General features: G+C 36.5%; 1 protein-coding gene across 2 annotated transcripts; it reads right to left on the reverse strand.

Annotated features, from left to right (window-relative positions):
• Nucleotides 1–1,839: 1,839 nt before the first annotated feature.
• LOC108276386 (beta-1,4 N-acetylgalactosaminyltransferase 1) lies at nucleotides 1,840–22,170 on the reverse strand. 2 transcript variants are annotated; one of them, XM_017488013.3, is made up of 11 exons: nucleotides 22,016–22,170; nucleotides 15,874–16,091; nucleotides 13,072–13,236; nucleotides 9,730–9,836; nucleotides 7,942–7,979; nucleotides 7,619–7,799; nucleotides 6,812–6,913; nucleotides 6,524–6,711; nucleotides 5,253–5,393; nucleotides 2,397–2,634; nucleotides 1,840–2,274 (listed from the first exon to the last, which is right to left on the reverse strand). In XM_017488013.3, the coding sequence occupies exons 1-11, from the start codon at nucleotides 22,019–22,021 to the stop codon at nucleotides 2,063–2,065; spliced, it is 1,596 nt and encodes a 531-aa protein (XP_017343502.1). In that variant the 5' UTR covers nucleotides 22,022–22,170; the 3' UTR covers nucleotides 1,840–2,062. The 2 variants fall into 2 exon arrangements, with proteins under 2 accessions (XP_017343502.1, XP_017343503.1); XM_017488014.3 differs by lacking the exon at nucleotides 13,072–13,236.
• Between the last annotated feature and the right edge of the window lie 1,650 nt (nucleotides 22,171–23,820).

The following is a 23,820-nucleotide window of genomic DNA, read 5'->3' on the forward strand; positions in this document are numbered from 1 at the left end:
GTGGATACTTCTGCATTATTGGGTTATGAATAGGGCTGGGTATTACAACCAATTTGGTGATTAGATTCTTATTCATATGGTTTCAATTCGATTCAGTATCGATTAGTTATCAGTATTTCATTTAGAATTTTTAGTTTTGCAGACATGGAATCCATGTTTTAATATAACTGCTGGTAACTGAAACTTTTTATTTCAACAATAGGGCCCACACAATTATGTTTAATTACTTTTTACTTTTAGTGACAAACATTGTAAATTTAGTAAAAACATTGAAATCATAAATATGTGCATACAATGCACACAAGGTAAGTACAAACTGCCCATTACTGTAAAAAAAATAAAAACGTTGCAAATGTGAAACAGTGAAATTCATTAACAACTTGAAACATTTTTTTTGAAAAACCGTTTTCAAAATTCAAAACATGACATATGGCGACATATTCAGGACTACAGATAATATTCACACCCTCTCAAGTAAAGCATGTGCATTAAGAATTGATATCATTTCATTAAATTGAAGATTGATTAAAATCGAAGAATCGATTTTTTTTTAATGAATATCAATTTATGAATGTTAATTTAATGGGGAACCTGATTATTCACCCACACACTGAACCTTGGGTGAACCTTCGGTCCTGGCATTCATGTGGATGTTACTTTGACATGTACCACTTATTTACAGTAAATATTGTTGCAGACCAAGTACATCCCTTCATGGCAATGGTATTCCCTAATGGCAGTGGCTTCTTTCAGCAGGATAATGCACCCTGCCACACATATTGTTCAGTGGTTTGAAGAACCTGACAAAGAGTTCAAGGTGCTGACTTGGCCTTCAAATTCCCCAGGTCTTTTGGAGTCTGTGCCTCAACGGGTCACACAAAATTAGGCAGGGGGTTTTAATGTTATGGCTGATGGGTGTATGTGCTTGTTGAAAATCCCATTCCAAAACCATGGGCATTAAAAGAGAGTTGGTCCCTGCTTTGCTGCAATAATAACCTTTACTCTTCTGGGAAGACTTTCCACTAGAATTTGGAGCATGGCTGTAGGGAACATCAGTCAGAGAAAATTCTTTATTCTAGTATTTTGAGATACTGGATTTTTGAGCTGTAAGCCGTAGTCGGTGTTGCTTTAAATAAAGCTTTTATATTCATTGTATAAGTTGTTTATCTGGAGTGAAACAAGTGGCTTTTTTTTTTTATTCGCTGCCATTTCACTATATCTTCACTCGACTGCTAGGCCTGCTTGTATAAGTGTGCGTGAGCCTTAATTGCCAAATTCTGGCTTGAATTAAGGGAAATAAGCTATACCTGAATTTTGTTGATCGAACACATTAAGCCTCCTGGATTGCACGAAGTCAAGCGCGGCTTTTTCAAATAAGCTCCACTTTTATTAGCTTTGTGGAATACACCCTGGTCAGGATTGTGGCGGTTTAAATTATACTGATAGTTTGTTTATATTTTGGGAAATAGAACCAACTAAATTCATTAGAAAATACTGCAGGCAAATACATAAAAAATTAAATAAAAAGACCTCTATGAGTATAAGAAACAGTCCTGCATCCATGAACTTTCCACAGACTCTGGAAATTTAGAGGTGAAGATGAAATCATCTACTGTATCTACAGCACGTCATCACCGGAGAGGTAGTGAGATTATGCCCAGGAAACCAACACTATGGTAAATGTTACAAGAAACGGCGCATGAAGAACTAATGTTTAGAAATGTAAAAATCTTTCAAATAAAAAAAGTAAAATAAGATTTTACTAAGTGTGTTAAACATCAAATATTTAAATAATAATAATAATAATAAACAACAACAACAACAACAACAACCAGCATGTACAAAAACACAACAGTTCAAAAGCTTTACTTATATTTTTGGTCTGTTAACAATATTCCAGAGGAAAAAAGTCCTCAGAGGAATCCATAGAAAAAGAAAAAGAGTGTGTTATTTAGGTACATGGTCATGTTTGGTCTTCTTTTTCATTGATACCTCTGTAAATTTGCATGTAATGTCTTACGGAAATTGAGACAGTAGTAAAAAAAAATGGGTAGGATCACAGTTAAGCATTACTCGTTAAGCATTTGAAGTGATTCTTGTAGTAATAAAGACCATTTAAGTTGTTTGAGTAGTTGATATAACGTAACTTAGCATAGGCCTTATCAGTTTCTGATTGTCCCCATGGCAGCATCCCTTTGATCTTTGATGCATGGTTGACTATAACATCATCACAGGAACCCACATGGAGAACACCAAGGCCATCGATGAAAAACTCTAGAGTGGGAGGAGATTTTTTATAGACATAAAAGTGAAATGAGAACCTTTACATCACATCATACATTGTACATAATTATCAATAAATGTGAGACTTTTTCATTTGACATCAAACTGCTTACCTAGGTGTGCAACCCGTGCCAGGCGAGGGTCAAAGCCCACTTGCCGTACCTTGTCAGTACGCGCCATGAAAAAGTTAATGACGGCATCCGTGACCACACAATTAGGGAAGCCCTCAAGAGCATGATAGAAGCCTCTTCTAATGTGTAAACAGTCTCCATCTTCTCCACCTTTTTCTGAAGAGATGATATTGCGGTAGGTTGCAGTGTATCCTGTCACCTCCCTGACTGCTCCTCCAACCTGGGTGTGCAAACAAACACACAAGGACACTTAGAATACATGGGTAGATAAACCTTTTATATCACCATATTGTCATAGGGTCTCAGGCATACTTGCTTATGGTGGTAGGAGATGCAAATTATCCTACATTCATGAACATAGCTTTAAGTCATGAATTAATTACATCAGTATTATTACTCGAAGTAAATAAATTAGTCTTGAGGACAGTCATTTATAGTTCTGTAATATTACAGAATTACAGTCCTCTCTAAAAACTATTGTAAATGCAAGACCAATTAATTTTTTTTGTGCTATACACCAAAAACATTTAGGCTTGAGATCAAAAGATGGATATGAGATGAGAGTTTAGCATTTCAGCTTTTATTTCCTGGTATTTACATCTAGATGTGTTAAACGACATAAAACATAAAACCTTTTGTATCAGACCACCCATGTTTTAGGTGAGCAAAGGCATAGGAACAGATAACTGCATCAAGCCTGTGACTCACTGACTGCGTTTACATGGACAACAATAATCCACTCTTAATCTAATTAGGACCATAATTTGATTAAGAAACTACCATGTAAACAGCAACCTTAATCTAATTAAGGTCATAATCTAATTAAGCTCTGATCGAATTATGACAGGTGGATTACTCCTGTTTTAATAGTATTATGGACGTGCATTACAGACATGTAAACACCTTAATCACATTATGAACGTCGTGTGGGAGTTTTCACCGTATTTTGCGACAGGACACGATCACACGGCAGTTTTACGGCGAACAAAAGAGTTTGGCTGTGTCCCAAACTGCATACTTGCCTACTATAGGCCTGTAGTGGGGAAAAATACATGCATCTCGGCTACTACACAGTAGGTAAGTAGGTGATTTGAGACGCAGCCCACGGCTTCAAGCAGTTGTCTATTTGCACATATAGCAAGACTAATAATTAACCGCACTTGAAGCGTTTGTAAAAAATTTAAATAAAAACACCCAAAACTATATACGGTACCATAACGAAGACCAACTGTATATTGATACGTGAAATTCTGGAGGGACGTCGGACGGCGCGGCACGGTGACGTAATGACGCGGGCTCTTAATTTAATTATGATCAATAACATGTAAAACGAATACATGACAGGAGTATTCTAAAAGCGACTCATGTAAACACCTTAATCACATAATTACCTTACTTAGATTAAGGTCAATAATTAGATTATTGCTGTCCATGTAAACGTAGTCATTGACGTCACTAAATTGCTGGATTCTTCTTGTGTTACTTTCTCAGGCTTTTACCTCAGCCTCTTTCAGTTGTTTGTTTCAAGAGGTTTCTCTCTTCAGTCTCCCCTTCAGAAGGTGAAATGCTGCTCATGTGGGTTAAGGTCTGGTGATTGACTTGGCCAGACTAAAACCTTCCACTTTTCCCCTTATAAAGTCCTTTGTTGAGTTGGCAGTGTGTTTTGGATCATTGTCTTGTTGCATAATAAAGTTACTCCCAATTCATTTGGATGCATTTCCCTGTAAATTGGCAGACAAAATGTTCCTGTAAACTTCTGAATTCATTCTGCTACTACCATCATGAGTTCCATCATCAATAAAGATGAGTGAGTCGGTTCCAGAAGCAGCCATGCAAGCCCAAGCCATGACACTACCTTCACCATGCCTAACTGAGGAGTGTCTATGTTTTGGATCATGAACAGATAATTTCTTTCTCCACACTTTGGCCTTTCCATCACTTTGGTTAAGGTTAATCTTGGTTCCAGAACTTTTGCAGCTCATCTCTGTATTTCTTTGAGAATTCCAATTTGGCCGATTCTTACTGCTCAGGAGTGGTTTGCATCTTGTGGTATGGCTTCTATATTTCTGCTCTTGAAGTCTTCTTCAAATGTTGGATTGTGATACCTTCACCCCTGCCCTTAGAAGGCTGTTGGTGACCTCACTTTCTGTGGTTTTTTTTGTTTTTCTTCACAGCTCTCACAATGTTTCCGTTATCATCTGCGGTTGTCTTTCCAGGCCACCCTGTTCCATGTCTGGTTGTTAGTACACCAGTGGTTTCTTTCTTTTTAAGGACATTCCAATTTGTTCTACTGGCTATGCCCAATGCTTGTGCAAGGGCTCTGATAGATTTTTTTCTTCTTTTCTCCCACAGACAACTATCTGGTCTTCATATTGGTTTATCATTTTTTATTAACAAATGCAGTCTTCATAGGTGAAAACTATGGCTCAATCCAAGAGTAGACATTAAGAACTATTCATTCTTTAAACAATCAATTTAACAGGGCACACCGGTGCAACAAGAAACAGCAAGACATCACTCAAGTGTTCCAATTTTATTGGTCACTTGGAAAAAAAATTAGTAGGTTTAAACAAAAAGCTGCCATGTTCCAAGTTGTTTAAAGCACCTAGCTGTAAATATGAGGAAATGAAAGCTGAAATTCTGATCCATCATCTCATTCATCTTTTGATCTCAAACCTAAATGTATAGTGAAAACAACAGAATTGGCCTTGTGGTTCCAAGTCAGAACATTTCCAAGCAACAAGTCAGAACATTTTTGTTTGCAAGAGTAAGTTGACTTGGGTGGTCAGCGTAATCAGAGAGTAAAAAGCAAAGCCAAAGTCAATGTGTTCCTCTTACCAGGTCTAAATTGGTGTGCTCTAAAACATCCACCATTTTCTCCAACCTTGTTTTAGAGGTGAAGATAAAGTCATCATCCGCCCACAGCACGTACTTAGTCGTCACCTGAGAGACAGCGAGATTACGCCCAGCAAACCAACCCTGTGGTAAACTTTAAAAGGTTAGTTATAAAATCAGCAAGCTTTGGCAGCATAATGCATGTTAGATTGCATGCAAAAAAAAAAAAAAAAAAACCCTCAGAAAAACCCATAATGATCCTGTCATAAGAACAAAGCTGACCACCAGGATGAAATATTTAAATGGTTCTATAAATTCATACATTTAAAATCTATATCCCGAATTTATATATTTCTATAAAGCTGCTTTGGAACAATTTCCATTGTTAAAAGTGTTATACAAATAATACTGAATTGAATGGAATAATGTACATCATCAACGAGCTTTAAAATGAAAGATCATCTAGGCTAACAAGGAACTAGCAAAATGAACAAAGAAACCCAAAAACATTTCTATTAATCTCTATTAATATGTCAATTTTAAATTAACAAACTGCCATGCCAAGGTAATGAAACACCACATTTGAACTCAGTTCATAATGTCAACAAAGGGTTAAAATAATAATAATAAAAAAAATGTGCGCGCTGCTGCGATTAGCTGTCAGTTAGCATGACATAGTTAGCAGTGCAGTTTGTGGTGGTCATGCAAGTCTTAATTTAGCCTACATTTGAACATGCTAACTATATCACACATATTGACCATGTTAACTATATCCAGCATATTAAGTGGCTGTATTAGTCAACTAGTCCATGCTATCCTTAGTATATGTGACATAGCAAAAACTACCGGTTGGTATGTGCACTTTATTATACCACTGTTTTGCTGTGTGCGCGTGATACATTCCATGAACATGATGCGTTCAATTCTATCTATTTTTCATAATTGCATGCAACAAAACTACTTCCATGATTACTGAATTGAAAGCTAATATTACGTTTTTTTCTAAATTACTCTACCATGTTAAGATAGTTGAAATACAGTATTTGTGTTGACATTTGCTAGGACAACACTTAACAAATAAGAGCTTGTCAGGCACAACTGTTTGTGTGCTAGGATTACAGTCTGTAATATGACACCATTCAGAAATTATACTGAAGGGACATTTTAATATCAAAAGCATGGCTCTTAGATTAAATCCATGGTTAATCCATACCTATTGTACAATAATCCACCCAACCATTTATTTTACACTACAGAACAGTAAAACTCTTTACCTTTTTGAAAGGCATGGTGTAGTGCTCTATGTAAGGGCCAGTTACAGGCTTAGGATGCTCGCTGTCATCAGCTATAACTATCGTGACCGTTGGATAGAACTGTCGAATGCTGTCAATCAAATCTTGCAGCTTGTCATAACGCAGAAATGTTTTCGTAGCAATGGTCACAAGTGCGCTTATGTTGTATTCTACAACAGAAGGAAAGTAAAAATGAATGAAACACAATTGTTCATTTTGAAAACATTTGTATGTGCTAAATTATGCTTCATTAAGACCAGTGTGAATTACCTCCTTTAGGTCCACTAGGTCCAGGATAATAGAGTTTAGGAGTGATTGCATGCCGGATTTTAATGGTGAAGGCTGCTTGGAATCCATCAGTCTCGAATTGCACTGTTTTTAAAAAAATAAAACGGGATTAATTGTCAATGCCAAAGTCAGATTAATAAAAAAACAACCACACAAGACTACAAAAAAAATGGCACAAGTTAAAACCAGACAAGTTTAAGTGATTCCATCCATCCATCTATTTTCTATACTGCTTATCCTTCTAGGTTGCGTAGAGCCTGGAGCCTATCCCAGGGGACATGCCTATCACGCCTGGATGGTGTGCCAATCCATCACAGGGCACAATCTCACACAGTCGTACACACATTCATACACTAAGGAAATTTTGGACAATGCATGCCTCTGGACAGTGGAAGGAAATTGGAGTACCCAGAGGAAACCCCCGAAACATGGGAAGAACATATAAACATTTGCACAGACAGGGTCGTGGCAGGAATTGAACCATCAACCCTGGTGGTGTGAGGCAAACGTGCTAACCACTAAGCCACCGTGCCACCAGTTTAAGTGATATTCTAAAAAATATATACGATGTCAAACTCCAAATAGAAATAAAAATCTTATTTCTAGATCATCTATGCACTTCCAAGAAATCATCTATTCTCATGCAAAATACGTAAGCATTTCTACCATTTCTTAAGACAGGACTGGAGAATGGAAAAATACATATTAATCAGTGACCTTGATAACATTGTTACAGTTTTAATAGCCAAGACAATTCAATAGCCAGACTTGAGCTATATGGCAGCTCACCTATGTCTGCAGTATTGGGATGAAAAATTGCATTTGTATAAGTGACGAACTGCAGCTGTCTGTTAAGTGCAGATAGAAGTGGGCTGGAAAAGCTTATGTGCATTTTTCCTTCTCCGCTTCTGCTGACATCATCCACCAAGGCTGTTACGTCAAACGTGCCCATGCTGGCAGTTAAATTTACCTGCAACAAATAGAGAGGTAGATTTAGGTCAACATTACTATAGCAAAGTCCATATATACAAGGAACGCCCTAAACCAAATGTAAAAAACAAAACACCACATAGTAATTGTAAACATAGATGAAGAACATTTGGAAAACTCACTGAATAAGACTGCCTTGACATAAGTTTCAGACCCAACCCTTAGAACAAAGAAAACATAATTACATTAGGACTTGCAAAAGAAAACTGAAATAAAACAAAACATAAATGGACACAGCACACTAATCTATGCATTTAAAGGCAAACAGGCAATTATAAAAAAAATAAGTATGAGACCATGTTGATCACACATCCTCTTCACACCTTCAGAAAATAAGATTTTACCACCTTCAACATTTTTAATTAACCTAACAACCAACAATTTATCTATTCCTTTTCGGTTCCTATGCATAGCCTATGTGGTTTTCACGTGACCGAAGAACCCACAATACTCAGGAAGTGAACTAATTTATTCCGATTTCCTGTACAGGGGCCTATGCAGTTTATCATGTTACAAATGTAGAACAATATGTTGCGCATGCACAGCCAACACAAATGAACAAATCACTCTCTGAGACATCTTCCCATTTCAAAAAGAATGAATAGTCCATGAATAACCCATCACTACATTTCACAGAGATATGTTGTGCAAAAGTGAGAGCTCGTGGAACTTGTCATTTGTGAGCGTAAACCCCGCCCCCCCAGCATTCGAGGCTCGCAGTGGCAGATTCAAGCAGTTGTAGTTATTGAATTGTGTTTATGCTAGAAAAATATCCCCCCAAAAATCTATTCGTCATTGCGTGAATTCACATACTGATTTGCGGATGTGAAAAATTTGCCTATTACTTCACATTTTCGCAGAAATGAACACAAAATCAAGCAAACTCTGCAATATCCAAAGGAGCTTGGAATTTTTCAAAATGATCGCAGATTTTCCACAGATTTGTCCAAGATGCATCATGTGACGTCATCACAACGGCATTAAGCTAAAGCCCTCTTCGAGTTACGTGTGAACACGAGCACAGCTAAAAAGTCTCATTTACTAACAAACATCACTGCCAAAGACCGTGCAAAACAATTTCGTGCAATTGCGATTTCGCCAATTCATGTTGTTTTCGGCAAAAAAGCACAAAAAAACTCTGTTGCAAGTGTTTTGCACCATATTCTCTGTAGCAAAAATGTGAGTATACGAGTTTGTGATTTGTGGAATAGGATTTGTGCATCTGCAATGAAGGATTTGAGAAGGTGCTGTGTTGCTGAACAACTGCTATGTTACATTTGTGGGAGAGATAAAATTCTAGAAGTTTGCAAGTCCTAAAGCATTTTTCTCTGTGACTTCAAATTTACTGATAGACGTGTGACTATTTTCTACAACTACAAATTCCACCGTCACAGGTGCTCAGTTGTTTTGCTCCAATAATACCGTCTCACAAACAGTGACACTGGTGGCTGTTTCCATAGATGTTAAACATCTCTGTACAGAAAGCTTCACCATATCAACAAATCTACATTTTTCCTAGTTAAATAACATTCTCATTAATTTCATTAATCAGTGGCGCATCTGCCGTACAACTCAATGTGGATGAGTTCTTATATTAACAAGAAAAAGATATTAGAACAAGTACAATATAAACCTGTGAATTGAATGATAGTAGGCACTATTATGAGTGCTGCTGGTATAGAAAATTAATCAACACCTTCTGACCAATCAGATTTGAGAATTCATCATGATGTGAATAAAAAGCAACCACAAATGTAACAATGATCTCTGAACATTGTGCAAAATCAAAAAGCATACATGTTAAACTTGGTTCCAGACATTTTTAAAAATCCACTCATGCCCAGGACAAATTTACATACAATTAACTTTAAATATCTATTCAGTGACGGGTTTATAATGGTGGCACTTACCAGGAATTAAGGTGGACTTTTTAGGACGGACCTCCACACCCTGGGTGGGGTACTGAAGAGGACTATTGGCCTCAGCAACAACGAGAAGGTTTGCTGCTGTATGTGAGCTGCAAGTCAAAAATAAATAAATAAATAAATAAATAAATAAATAAATAAATAAAGAAAGAAAGAAAGAAAGAAAGAAAGAAAGAAAGAAAGAAAGAAAGAAAGAAAGAAAGAAAGAAAGAAAGAAAGAAAGAAAGAAAGAAAGAAAGAAAGAAAGAAAGAAAGAAAGAAAGAAAGAACACTGATCACAGTATGAAAACACATTACACAGAATATCCTGAAAAGTAGTGGAGCAGATAAAATTTATTTATTGAATTTTTTTCATTTATGTATTTAACCTGGTCAGGGTGGGTACAGAGCTTATCCTGGGAACACTGGGCAGAAGGCATGGAGACACTGATGGACCATCACACACACACACACACACACACACACACACACACACACACACACACACACACACACACACACACACAATTCCACATACTCATTATGGATTATGGAATCACTTAATGTTGAGAAAAAAAATTATGGAATCACTCAATGTTGACAAAAAATTGGAATCACCTTGTAATTTGCATTTCTAAAACAAATACCAGCACAAGTCTAAAAATGCTAATTAGTCTGCAGTTAAGAGAAAGTGTTTACAGACCTTAACCTTGGACTTTTTGAAAGGAAATATGGCCCCAACAAGAGAGTTGTTAACTAAAAAAAATATGTAAAGGATTATAAAACTCCTTCAAGAAGTAAATCCAACACGGAGTGTGGCAAAAGATGTCGGTTGTTTCAAGTCAGCTGCGTCTAAAATCTGGTGCAAGTATAAACAAAATGGGAAGGTTATAAAAGGAAAATGTATGGGTAGACCAAGGAAGACGGCAAACAGGATAGAAAACTCAAAGCAATATGCCTTGAAAATAGAAAATGCACAACAAAACAAATGAAAAATAAATGGGCGTAAACAGGAGTCAGTGTTTGTGACAGAACTGTAAGAAATCGGCTGAATGAAATGGGATTTACGTGTAGAAAATCCAAACGAAAACTAGTACTTACACCTAAACAGAAGAAAATAAGGTTACAGTGGGCTAAAGAGATGCAATCCTGGAGTGTGGATGATTGGATGAAAGTGATATTCAGTGATGAATCACGCATCTGCATTGTCTAAGGAGATGATGCTGGAACTTTAGTCTGGTGCCATTCTAATGAAACATATAAAGACGACTGTCTGAAGAAAACAATCAAATTTCCCCACTCATTTATGATATGGGGTTGCATCAATAGAAAATAGGTTTGGTTTTGATGATGATAATGATAATGCATCTTGCCACAGACCAAAGAGTGTTAAAGCTTTTCTTCAGGAAGACATATCAACTCAACGGCATGGCCAGTAAACAGTCCGGATCTTAATCCTACTGAAAATTTATAGTGGAATTTAAAAAAATAAATAAATTAAATAAAAATAAATCAGTCCATGACAAGAAAGTTGGAACCAGCTTGATGGAGAATATCGTTTTTCATTAGTGAAGTCCATGCCTCAAAGAATTCAGGCGTTCATAAAAGCCCGAGCAGAAGCAGCAAAGTACTAATTGTGATTTTTTTTTTGTTGCTGACTCAACATTGGGTGATTCCATAATTTTTCAAGTTTCATGAAGCCAGAATGTTCATCTATTAAAGAAAATTTGTTTTTAGTCATATCTGTGATTTGTTTATTTGCCACAAAGTAAAAATCCCAGGTGAGCATCCTTGAAGTGTGACGATACCATAATTTGTTCCATAATTTTTGCCAGGGGTTGTACAACTCCCACGAAGCTATTAGAAGGGTCTAAGGGTCTGTACAAGTTGTATGGAGTTAAGGGGGTTATTTAAAGTCAAAGAACAAATTTTTGACTAGTGCAACTTCAATAATCCATGTGCACCTATACAAAGCAAATAAAAAGACTTTTGAATGTAAAGATTTTTACACTAACAATATGTGTGGTGGTCTGCGAAAACCAGGCTTGGGGAGTAACAGAATACACATAACAGCATTACATAATCAGGATACACAAAACTGGTAACTGTAATCCGTTACAGTTACGTCAAAAAAACAAAAGTAATCAGATTACAGGTACATTTTGTAAAAAATGGGAATACTGCCAGGATTACAATTCTTTTCATTTAAAACCAAAGAAATTAATTTGACATAACACAATATAGACTGCTGCTTGATTGTAGTTCTGGTTCTCTCTTGCCAGTCGTGGCTCACATGAGCAACCTCCTGGTGCATGAGCAAATAAATTTAATTTGGTTAATAAAGTTAACTTGGTAGAAATTAAAACAAATTGTTCTCTGAAATGCTCTTGTTAGGGGGAACATCTTTCCCCATCAGACATGTCCTCTTTTTTTTGGACCTAAATTTGAGAAAATGTCCAGGATTCTGCTTTAGTTTCATTATGATGTGCTTATGGTCTAATACTGCAATGTGTGCGTGCATGTTTGCATTACTTTAACCCCTCTCTGTAATTCACGCCTTCTCGCACACCAATTGGTCTACCACTTTCACACTACAACTGTGTACTGATCAGCACTACACTGTCACACTTTGTCCTATTTTAGTAGTTATGTACCATCTTGTGTTATTTACACATGTTTGCATGTGCACTTTATGTAGACGTCTTAGTTAGTTCTGTCGTCTCATGTGGCTAGTGTGTTGTTTCCATGGTCCTGGAGGAACACTTTCATTTCACTGTGTACTGTACCAGCTGTATATGGTTGAAATGACAATAAAAGCAACTTGACTTCTTGTGGCTGTATTCAGGCAAATAGCCTAAAGCATTGAAAAACTGGGTTCTTACCACAGTGGGTTTATTTCTACTAGGAAAATACAACCATTTCCCCAAAAACAACATGGAACATTTTTTAAAATTAACTTTCTAAACTTGCCTGGGCTCTCTATAAAGATCACTTTAAATAGATAAGAAACCATTATAAGGAACATGGCTGCCAAAATGGCTGTAGAAAGGCAGGTATAAAGACAGACATGTCTTTCATAGTCATATTTCTCATTTTTATATTTCATTTATTAAAGTAAAAGTAGTGAAATTTCAGTAGCATTGTAACAAAATGTTTAAATGCAATTCCTCCCTTTTCACTTTTGCATTGAGCCATATTTGAAAATGGTAGAACTGTACTTATGATTGAGATACAGAAAAAGAAAGACATTTCAGTTCAGGAAAACATGCAGGTACTCACTAGGTATAGAATGAAGAAAAAACAACACTTTGACCAAAGCATGGTACTTGTTGCTATTTATCGCCTCACCTTCTCAGGAACTTCTTGTACTCATTTTGTCGACGCTGCTTCATTTCCTCCAACTCTGAGGCTCTGAATGCAGATTGCAACTCCATAGCATCCACCCAAGGAAAAAACAGGTGACCAAAAGGCACATTAATATGCCATGTGTCTCCTTTACAAACGCACTCATTTCTGCGGAGTAAAATAACACTAAGTTTAATAAAGAATTTCTCGGATTTCAACTTAAATATTGGGCTTTTTTACACAATCACAAGGTTTTCTATGCATATCGTTGGGCAGATTTAACTCACAAAACAGATGCAGCAATAATGGGAAATTGTTAGTCAGCACTGTAATGGACGAGGAGTTTATAAATCAGCATATGTTCCTTACTTTCTATGTCAAGCCACAAAGGGGGAGAACAAAGGTGAGGTGCTAAAGCTCTTTTGCCAATTTGGTCTGTAAATCATAGTCTTTTCAAATTTACTGGTAAATGGTGGGTCATTCTATTCAATGTTTTGCAGGTCTGGTAGTCCTGCAAACAAGCAAGTTTTATGGTAAATCCAACTTTTTGTCTAATTTTCACATTTTTTTAAGCAATTCGCCCTCACATGCAACAAAAAAAAATGCATGCAAACAATATAGGAGTTTGTCCATTGATTTCAACGAAGACCACAGTTTCCATTTTTATACCTCCATTATGGAAAAGTTTGAAGTGGAGCAGAGTTTCTATGTACCCGCAAATGTCAAAGAAGCCCTATGCAGGCAACGAATAATGTGACCGCAGTGTGAGCAGACTGGTTGATTCCTGTGTTGGGGTATGGGCCTTTGGCACTTCCTTCTTGCTTGGGTGATTTTTTTTTCTTCGTAGGCTGCGGTTCCTTGTTTCACTTCTCTACGCAAGGTGTTCTGATCTTGTTGTTATGTTGTTATGATCGATGTTGAGGTCCTTCATGTTCATTTCCAGAGTATCCTTGAAGCATTTCTTCTGTCCACCGCGAGATCGTAATCCAACTACAAGTTCGCCGTATAGGATACGTTTGGGAATGCGCGTATCCGACATTCTGCTGACATGACCGGCCCAGCGCAGTTGAATTTGTTTCAGCATTGCAAAGATGCTGGGTATTTTTGTTCACTCCAGAACTTCAGTGTCTGGGATTCTGTCCTGCCATTTGATGGCGAGTATATGTCGAAAGCAATTGAGGTGGAAGTGATTCAATTTCTTGGTGTCCTGTTGGTAGACGGTTCAAGTTTCCGAGCCATAGAGCATGGAGGATAGGACGACGGCCTTGTACATACAGAGCTTCACAGAGAGGTTAACTCCACGTCGATTCCAAACTGATGACCTTAGATGTCCGAAAGCACAGCTGGCTTTTGAAAGCCGGAAGATCACTTCAAACAATATAACAATACTGCAAACAATATATTTATAAATACGCTGATTAACAGTTCAGCTAACACCCCTGCTCCCAACCCCAAAAAAGGGGGAAAAAGGGCGTCTTCTTTTTGGAAAACCAGAATATGGTTACCCTAGCTTTTGAGATGTAATGTTTCCCACATCAGGGACAGTGATCTTTTTTTTTTTTATTAAAACAAATCCAAACACTGAACATACTGATCATATTTTAAGCTCTAAATAAAAGTATTTTAGATCATATTGCTTTTCTCTTGACTTTATTTACATATGTGGTCTTGAAGTAGTCCAAAAATAATCAGATGACATTACTTTCATATTGTGATACTTGGATTACTTTACTGATTACATTTTTTCTGGAAATGTTATGAATCAACCTGGAATTGGACGTGTGTCTATATAATCTCAACGCACTGTGAAGAGGATGGTTCAAGTGCACAAAAAATCTCAAAGGATCACAGCTGGAGTATTGCAGAAAAACTATAATCCTACATCAAGTTCGTTGGAAGGGTTTCAAGAAAAAAACCTCTACTCTCATCCAAAAACAAACTCAAGTGTCTTCAGTTTGCCAGACACAATACTGGACCTTCAAATGGGATCGGGTTCTGGCCAGATGAAACCAAAACAGAGATTTTTGGCAATAAACACCAGACATGGTTTTCGTGCACACAGAGAGGTAGCCATATGGAATAGTACCTCATGCCCATGGTTAAATATGGTGGTGGTGCTTTAATGTTTTGCTGTTTTTCTACCAGAGGACCTGGACATTTTGTTAGGATACATGAGATCATGTACTCAATCAAATATCCACAGATATTAAATGAAAACCTGACTGCCTCTGCCAGAAAGCTTAAAATGGGCCATGGTTGGATCTTCCAGCAGGACAATGATCCAAAACATACATCAACACAACAATGGTTTACTGACCACAAAATCAAGGTCCTGCCATGATCATCCCAGTCCCCTGACTTGAAACCAATACGTAATCTGTGGAGTGAACTGAAGAGCAGAGTCCTCCAGCATGGACCTCGAAATTTGAAGGCTCTGGAGAGATTCTGTATGGAGGAATGGTCTCAGATCCCTCGCCATGTATTCTTCAACCTCATCAGGCATTATAGGAGAAGATTCTGTTATCTTGGCAAAGGGAGCTAGCATAAAGTATTGACAAAGAGTGCCAATAATTGTTGCACACCTATATTTAACAAAGATTTTTTATAAACCTGCAGTTGTTTGCAATTGTTTGATATCCATGAGAGCAGAGTATTTTTGTAATTTTTTTAAAAACAAAAGATCAAAACATTCAATAAAAGACAATTATATATGCATGCCTGAAGGACCTGTAACTATTAAATATTCATGAAACTTTTATCAGTTTGTAATTCCAGAGTCAGAGTGCCATAATAGAGTCTACTCACCGTGCTGTGGTTTCTTTGAGGTGGTAGGGAATATGGTTGTCACTGTTCTTCCACTGTTTATTACGTTCAAGAAGCTTGTCTATGGTGGAATCTAGACTTTTTTGACTGTGTATCACAGTTGGAGCTCTTGCAGTCCAGTGATGAAGGAGAACAGCTACGAATAATCCTAGTATCACAAAACTGACCAAAACCTTCACCCTCCACACACGCATGATGACCTGTAGATCACAGAGATAGGGTAGCATATGGATGTTGTACAGAATTTTTAGATCATAGATTCAGCAAACATAATTTGCTGCAAGTGTCCTGTAAGCCACTTTAAATGTTAAGATTCAGCCTTTCTATTTATATATAAAGTTTTCTCTCACTTTAATAGGAACATCTGTACATTCTACATTCTTAATAATGTGGCAGCAATGAAATTCAAACATCATGCGGATACAGGTTAACCGGTTAACGATGGCATGGTGGTTGGTTCCAGAACTGTTGATTTGAGTGTTTCAGAAATGGCTGATCTCCTGGGATTCACACACACAATAATCTCTCAGTTTACACAGAATGGTGCATGAGTGCACATGTTCTGTAGGAGGAAATGCCTTGTTGATGTATAGTAACTCAAAATAAAATCACTCTTTACAATGGTGGAGAGCAGAAAACCATCTCAGCATGCACAAGACATCAAACTTTGAGCTGGATGAGCTACAACAGCAAAATATCACATTGGGTTCTAGTCCTGTCAGGAATCTGAGACTATCATGGGCACAGACTCACCTGAACTGGACAGTTGAAGATTATAAAATAACCCGTTCTTTTTCCAGTCTTTAACTCTCCAGTTTGCATGAGTTTGTGCCCATGTGTCCACAAAGAAGTGGAACCTGAAGTGCCCTTCTGCTGCTGTAGCCCATCCACCTCAATGTGATGATCCCTTGTGTTGTGCATTTTAAGCTTTTCTGCTCACCACAGTTGTAAAGAGTGATTATTTGCCCGACTAGCTTCCTGTTAGCTCAGACCAGTCTGGTCAATTCCCTCTGATTTCTCTCATAGGCAAGGTGTTTCAGCCTGCAGACCCTCTGCTCAAAGGATGTTTTATTCCCCCCCACCCTTCTGTACAAACTCTATAGAGACTGCTGTGTATGAAATTCCCCAAAAGGTCAACAATTTCTGTATACTTAAACCAGCCGATCTGGTAGCAACATCCATGTCACAGTTAAAGTGACTGAGATCACACTGGGTATGTGTCATACAACTCCCTAGTTCAGTAGGTCTTGAATCAGTACAGTATATCATGTACACAAGTTCAGGCACTGGTAAGGACTCTGGTAAGGCTTTGGGGTCCAAGACTGTCTGAGTTACACATGTAAAACAAAATGCACTATAATACAATCTATTACTGCTACTAACTACAGCAAATATATTTTAAAAACTCTGTTTTTTAAATTTATTTTTATTTAAAAAATGAAAAAGAAAACATAAGTATGCAACAACTTTTTGACCATGAGTTACACATGTAAACCAAATGCATGTATTAATGCAGTTATTTATTTTTTATTATTATTCTTTCTTCTTTTTTTTAATTATAAAAAATGAAAACAACTGAGTTTTTACAAATATATTTGCTGTAGTTGGTAGCACTAATGATCAGTGTCCTATTGTATTTGGTTCTGTGCAACTCAAGCAGTCAAAAAGTTAAAGAATTTTGATTTTAAAAAATGTAATTAAATAAAAAAAAAGTTACATACCGAGTTTTAAAAAATCTATTTGTTGTAGTTGGTAGCAATAATAAACTATTGCATTTGCTTTTACACATGTAACTCAGTCAAAGTTATTCAATTGTTATTTCTAGAGATGCACCCATACAAAATTTCTCAGCCGATACCGATAACCGATTATTCAGAGTGATATCGGCCGATACCGATAGTTCTGGCTTTTATGCCTTCTTTTAAATTAACAATAATTAATTCCACAATTCTGAAGGAAATGAAAATAAAAACTTTATTCTCTCAATTTCAACAAGTTGTTTCACTGTAACTGGTCTCATAAACAGAAAACACATTACTCTAATTAACATTAACACGAACTAAATTCTGAAGATTAAAGTAAAATTTCTTAATTTATTGAATGTTATTAATTCATATTAACATTGACTGAATTCTAAAAATCTTCCTATTAGTCTCACATTCACTCACTACAAACAAAAGCATCTCTACTTCATCACTGAACATCAAACTACTAATATATAATATCAACTTTTTTATATATTAACATTAACTGGATATGAAATGTACTACTGTACAAATATATTTTTCTGTGCAATATATATACTTTCTCCCTCATTATTAGCGCAGGGAAAAATTAGACTCATTGCTTCACTGCTGCTCATTTCCGGTGGAAAATTTTTGCGGTGCATAGTTTACAGAGATTACAAACTGCAGTTTTGTCGCCATTTTGTCCACACAAGAGACATCATCTATACACACAACACGAAATCGATGCGTTTTCCCACCCTCTTTTGATTAACAAGATATAATAGGCCCTGATCATCGGATGTTTTTAAACTATTGTCCGATAGCGGGAAAAATAGCATTTATCGGCCGATACATCGGTGCATCTCTATTTAATTCTCTTTTTTAACTTAAAAAAAAAATTACAAACTGAGTTTTTAAAAATTTGTTTGTTGTAGTTGGTAGCAATAATATATTATCTTATCGCATTTGGTTTTCCAATAAACAAATTTGCACGTGTACCTCCTATGAGCAATAAGTTATTGAATTTTAATAATTTTTCTTTATTATTAGATCTTTTTTTAAACAAAACTTAAAAAAAAAAAACCTTGATTAAAATAGAGTTGTCTTTGATAAGAAGAATGGAGCATAATATAGTGTGAATCAGTTTATCTGCAATAAAAATGTATAACATTAATAGTCATTAATAGAATATATGCTATAAAACAATAAACAAATACTGTGTCTATACTGTATCTTAACACTTCAATACGTTAGATATCCTGTGAAGTAGACGACTATAATCTTGGTAGAATTTTACACAGTTGCCCAGGTCATGCACTTTTTAGACGGCCCCTTAATGACCATTATTATAAAACGCGGATGACCTGCGTTTCTCAAGATTATCTTCAGCTCGCATTAACGGGAAATTTTTTTTCAATATGTTCAACTGTACTTGGCTCTCTGCCCACTCCGGAGTAAGCAAATGTACATTCGAGAGAAGCTTTAGTATGCAGTGAACGTCCATATAAAACCAACTTGCCCGCGGTCTTATCACAGTGATCTCGCGGAAGCACGAGCCCACCACAATGAGTTATTTTAGGTGTCTGTAGATGATTTATTACAATAATCCAGTAGATTTTAATTGTGGGCTCACAGATGTTTTTCTACTGGAGGCGGTGTTTACACGTCGCGCGCGCTTTGTAGCTCCGGTGTCCATGTGGTCCAGCGCCAGATTAGCATGAAAAACGGATTTCCGTGTGTTGTTTAAATGTAAGCAATGAAGTATACATGTGTACCTAAAATTCATAGAAAGAAAATGCATTTCTTTTCTTTTTCCGCACCTTTCTGCCTTGTCCCCTTTCCTCTCCATGACGGTCTTTCTGCGCATTGCCCAGTCTTCAACTAAGTCAGCTATAATCGGTTTTATTCAGATGTACTCTAAACCTTTGTGCACTATTGATGAATATTACATTAAGCATATGTATTTTGTATTTTAATGTCTGTCTCCTGATGGCATTATTTTCTGAGTGTGGGGAATTAAACATGGCTAGCATCCATAAGCATAATTTTCAAGAAGATCCCATGTCGGATTTGTGCATATAAATCTTGATACTGTTTGGGGATATATAAGGTTTATTAAGTTTCACAGGAATTTGATAAATGCAAATGCAGTATGGTATTCAAACGTTAACTCTATCTGTATCTATCATCCCTCTAACTGTATTTACCATCCCTCCCTGCCTCCCTCTCTCTAACTGGACGTATAGTCCATCCATTTATTTATTTATTTATTTATTTATTTATTTATTTATTTATTTATTCATTCATTCATTCATTTATAATATGTAATATATTGTCCTGTTTGTTCTTTTCAATATTTCTAGCCACTCTTTGGACCCTCAGATGGATCAGGATCTGAACCTGAAGCATTCAACATTTTCTAGTTCAGAAGTTTAGCAGTTTAGTTAGTTTAGCTCACTTGGTGCATTGCTGTTTGGCCGTGTTGGCCTGTTCATGAGGTCTTGAAATATTGTCTGTTACGTTTGGTTTCATGATGACCATGTTGATCAACTTGTGTTGTTAAAAAAAGCTCATGCAGTTTGTATTATTCCTGTATTGTTTGAAGGGCCACGTTGGCCAATATGTGAAGTTGTGAAGTGAATAAAATATTTTCATGTACAAAATTAACTTTGCATTGTTTTTAGAGCCATGTTATCACATAGTGTCCATTAATGTATATGTGAAATTATATTTAAAAATTAATTTGACCAGTTTTTCAAGATATCAATACATTGCAAATGCATTTATTATATAAATATAATATAAATATAGAGTATGATATATTTCTATGATATATAATATACATAATTGTTTATATATATATATATATATATATATATATATATATATATATATATATATATATATATACACACACACACACACACAGCATTTTCCTGTATTCCCTAATTACAGTAAGGTCACTGTAAAAATTACACCTGGTAACTGCTTGGAAGCCCTGCTGCCAGTATTTTACAGTAAATTTGTACCGTTTTTTTTTTTTTTTTTTTTAACAGTGTTCTTCATAGCACTGATAGAAAGAATGAATAGAATAGATAGTATGTAAAATGTCCTATTTATTTTTTATTTACTGTTTTTGGGGGAGGATTCTTCCAATACTGTGCCTTAATGCAAGGTATTAAATGAGCGATTTGGGGTCACTTTGCATTGAAAAATAAAGTTTAAGTTTGTTATTGCATGGATTCTACGTGGAGAAATGTCTTTGTCCATCTATTATGGCAGTACTTCTCAAGCACTGCACATTTTGTGTGTCTTCCTCATCGAACCCCCAGCCCAAGAACTTTGACAGTTCGAACACTGGAATAACTGCTTAAGAAAGCAGGTCACGGATTTGATTATTCCCGAGTTTGCCATCAATAATTTCAATGGCATAAACGCATAAAATGTATTCATTTGTTAATCAGCTACTACCTTAAATATAAAACGCATTTATTATAAAAAGTTACATTCTGTAAAAAAGTTTCAGTGCGCTCATGTCTCGGTACTGCCTCACGGTTTTATCTCTCAATGTGCGGTGTATCTCGCGTTTCTCTCAACTTTTTGCATTGTTTAAAGTGCAATAAGCGTAGTGCTTCTGAAAATGCTCCCAAGAGGCAAAAGAAACTGAAGACCTCACAAGTAAACGTGGAGTTATATGCTACAGCGAGGTCAGTTGCTGCGGTTGCAATAGTGTCTCTTTGTTGTAATGCTTTTATTTTTCCTTTTTTTGTGTGTGTGTTGCCTAACGATATTCGCGGGTTTTAATGGAGGCTGTATAAATAATAGATTGCAAACATATTAAGGAAAAGCTATCGCCAATTATCTCGTGTTGTGCTGCTTCAGTCGTTCATTAAAAAATATATATATATTAAAACGTTTTTCAAAAAATGTATTGTGATTCTAAAAAACTAATTATTATTTTTTTTAAGTATTAATCTAAAAATTCTGCGTCGAAATGAACATGGTCAATTTTTATTTATTTATTTATTTATTTATTTGCCCCAGCGTGCATTTTCCTACAACAGTAGCTATATTTATTAAACAATTTATATTAATTATCCCCACAACCTAATAACTGATTAAAGTAACAGGAAGGAAACTTTGAGAGGTCTAAAAAAAAAATACTATTAAATGTTAACTACGATAAACCTCTTAAATAAATTTTTTAAATGTTTTATAAATCTTACACCTAGAAAGAAGCTGGCTTAAAGAAACGTGCAGTTAATTCTACACGTGTAATTAATTCAGTAGTTTTTGAGGGTTTTTTGGCGTCGCGCAGAAATCAGAGCTACAAAATGTCGCTATTTTAAATAAACAAATAACTTAATTTAATAATCCAGACATCAATCTCTTCTTACCTTCATATTTATGACCGTTTAATTCCGATTTTTATTCCCCAGCATTGCTCGGCTGTTATGGGATAATTAGTGAGAGTGAAGCGCTCTACTTCTATCAGGGTTGCCAGATAGCAGATAGATGCGTAACTACACCCTGTGTAGGGATAGGTCACAAATGTAATGGTCCTTTTTAGTTCTCTGTGTAGTGAAAGGCCCATGTGTGTGTGTATGTATATATATATATATATATATATATATATATATATATATATATATATATATATATATTACACAACGCAAGACATTTATATTTAGGACCAATATGATATGAGCAGAGCATAATAACTTTTGTCTCCCCTTGGCTAAAGCGACACCAAACTAACCTAGTCTCAAGTTAGATAGCCAGAAAGTGTGACATTTAATCGGTCTGTTAGTCCTGCAAACACTGATCACACCCGAGGTAAGTTTAATGATGAACCCAACTTTTTGTCCAAGTTTAACATTTTTAAGCAATTAGTCCTCATATGCAAGAAAAAAAAAACAAGCATGGAAACAGTATATTTAGAAGTTCATTAAAAAAAAATAAAAATAATAATAATAATGGAGAAGAATCTGGGCTCAGCCCCGGATGATTAACAGTTTATTAACGCCCTGGTTGCCAGACATGTGTGAAGAAACCAGCCTCGGTTTGTGTGTTAGTGTCCCTATTATGCTTATTCAGATATTACCTTTCATGTAGTGTGTTATATAGCTGTTTGTGAATGTTAAAAATCTGCAAAGTTTAAAAAATCAAGGTTGAGAACCTTGTAAATGTGTGTGATGAGGACCAGTTCCACAAATATCCTGTATCGTGACTCCCTTAAAAAGAGCCCATGAAGCCGACGTTCCCCATTTTGAATGTGCTGGGGATATAAGACCCTTACTGGAATATGCCAAGGATAGCTTCCACTATCCAGTGCAATAAGCGTTGTTTGGTGGATCACATAACGGGCATCGTATTCAGGGATTGCCAGTGGGATTTGGCACATAAAATCAGTTTGCGTGCCAACATGTGTAAGAGGAGTGATCAAAGACCACCCTGCCCTCGGGGATGCCCCCCCCCAACTGATCAGTGACTCATCTGTCGTAATGACTTTTCTGGCCTGAACAACGTCCATGGGTACCCCTTGAGTTAAAAAGAATGGGAGTCTCTACTGGTGCAGTGCCAGCACCACCTCTGACGTCTCTTACTCTCCTCCGAGAGGAGAGTGCCATAACGGGTGTAGTCTCAGAGAGACTACCCAGGGTTGGAACTCTCTCTCATGAATAATCAACCTAGGGGAATGATTATCAGCACTGAAGCTATGAGCCCTAATTGTCAGAGGCGCTGTTCTCTAAGTGGAGATAAAGCAGCTTCTGTGCATTTGAAGTACACTCTTGGGCTAAGAGACAAGCTGAAAGGAAGATCTAAATATTCGTGTGTCACCCCATGAAACGCAAACCTCAAGAATTTCCCATGGGGTGGATAAATTCCTATATATGGAAATAAGCATCCTTCAGGTCGATGGACATGAACCAATCGCCTGGGCGTACAAGTTTCAGGAATGTTGAATGAGTGAGCATTATGAACCTATATTTCCTTAGGTATTTGTTCAGTGCATGTAAGCCTAATATGGGGCATAGAGCCTGTGTCCCTTTCTTTGGAACAAGGAAGCATCTAGAGTTAAAACCACTCTGACTTTGGGTGGAACCACACTTATGGCTTTCCTGTTCAGCAAAGAGGAAATATACTTTTGGAAAACATACACTGATTCCCTCCATAACTGAGAGTGGACTATCTGGACTCT

The sequence above is a fragment of the Ictalurus punctatus genome, chromosome 15, assembly GCF_001660625.3.
Source record: "Ictalurus punctatus breed USDA103 chromosome 15, Coco_2.0, whole genome shotgun sequence".
Lineage (NCBI taxonomy): Eukaryota > Metazoa > Chordata > Actinopteri > Siluriformes > Ictaluridae > Ictalurus > Ictalurus punctatus.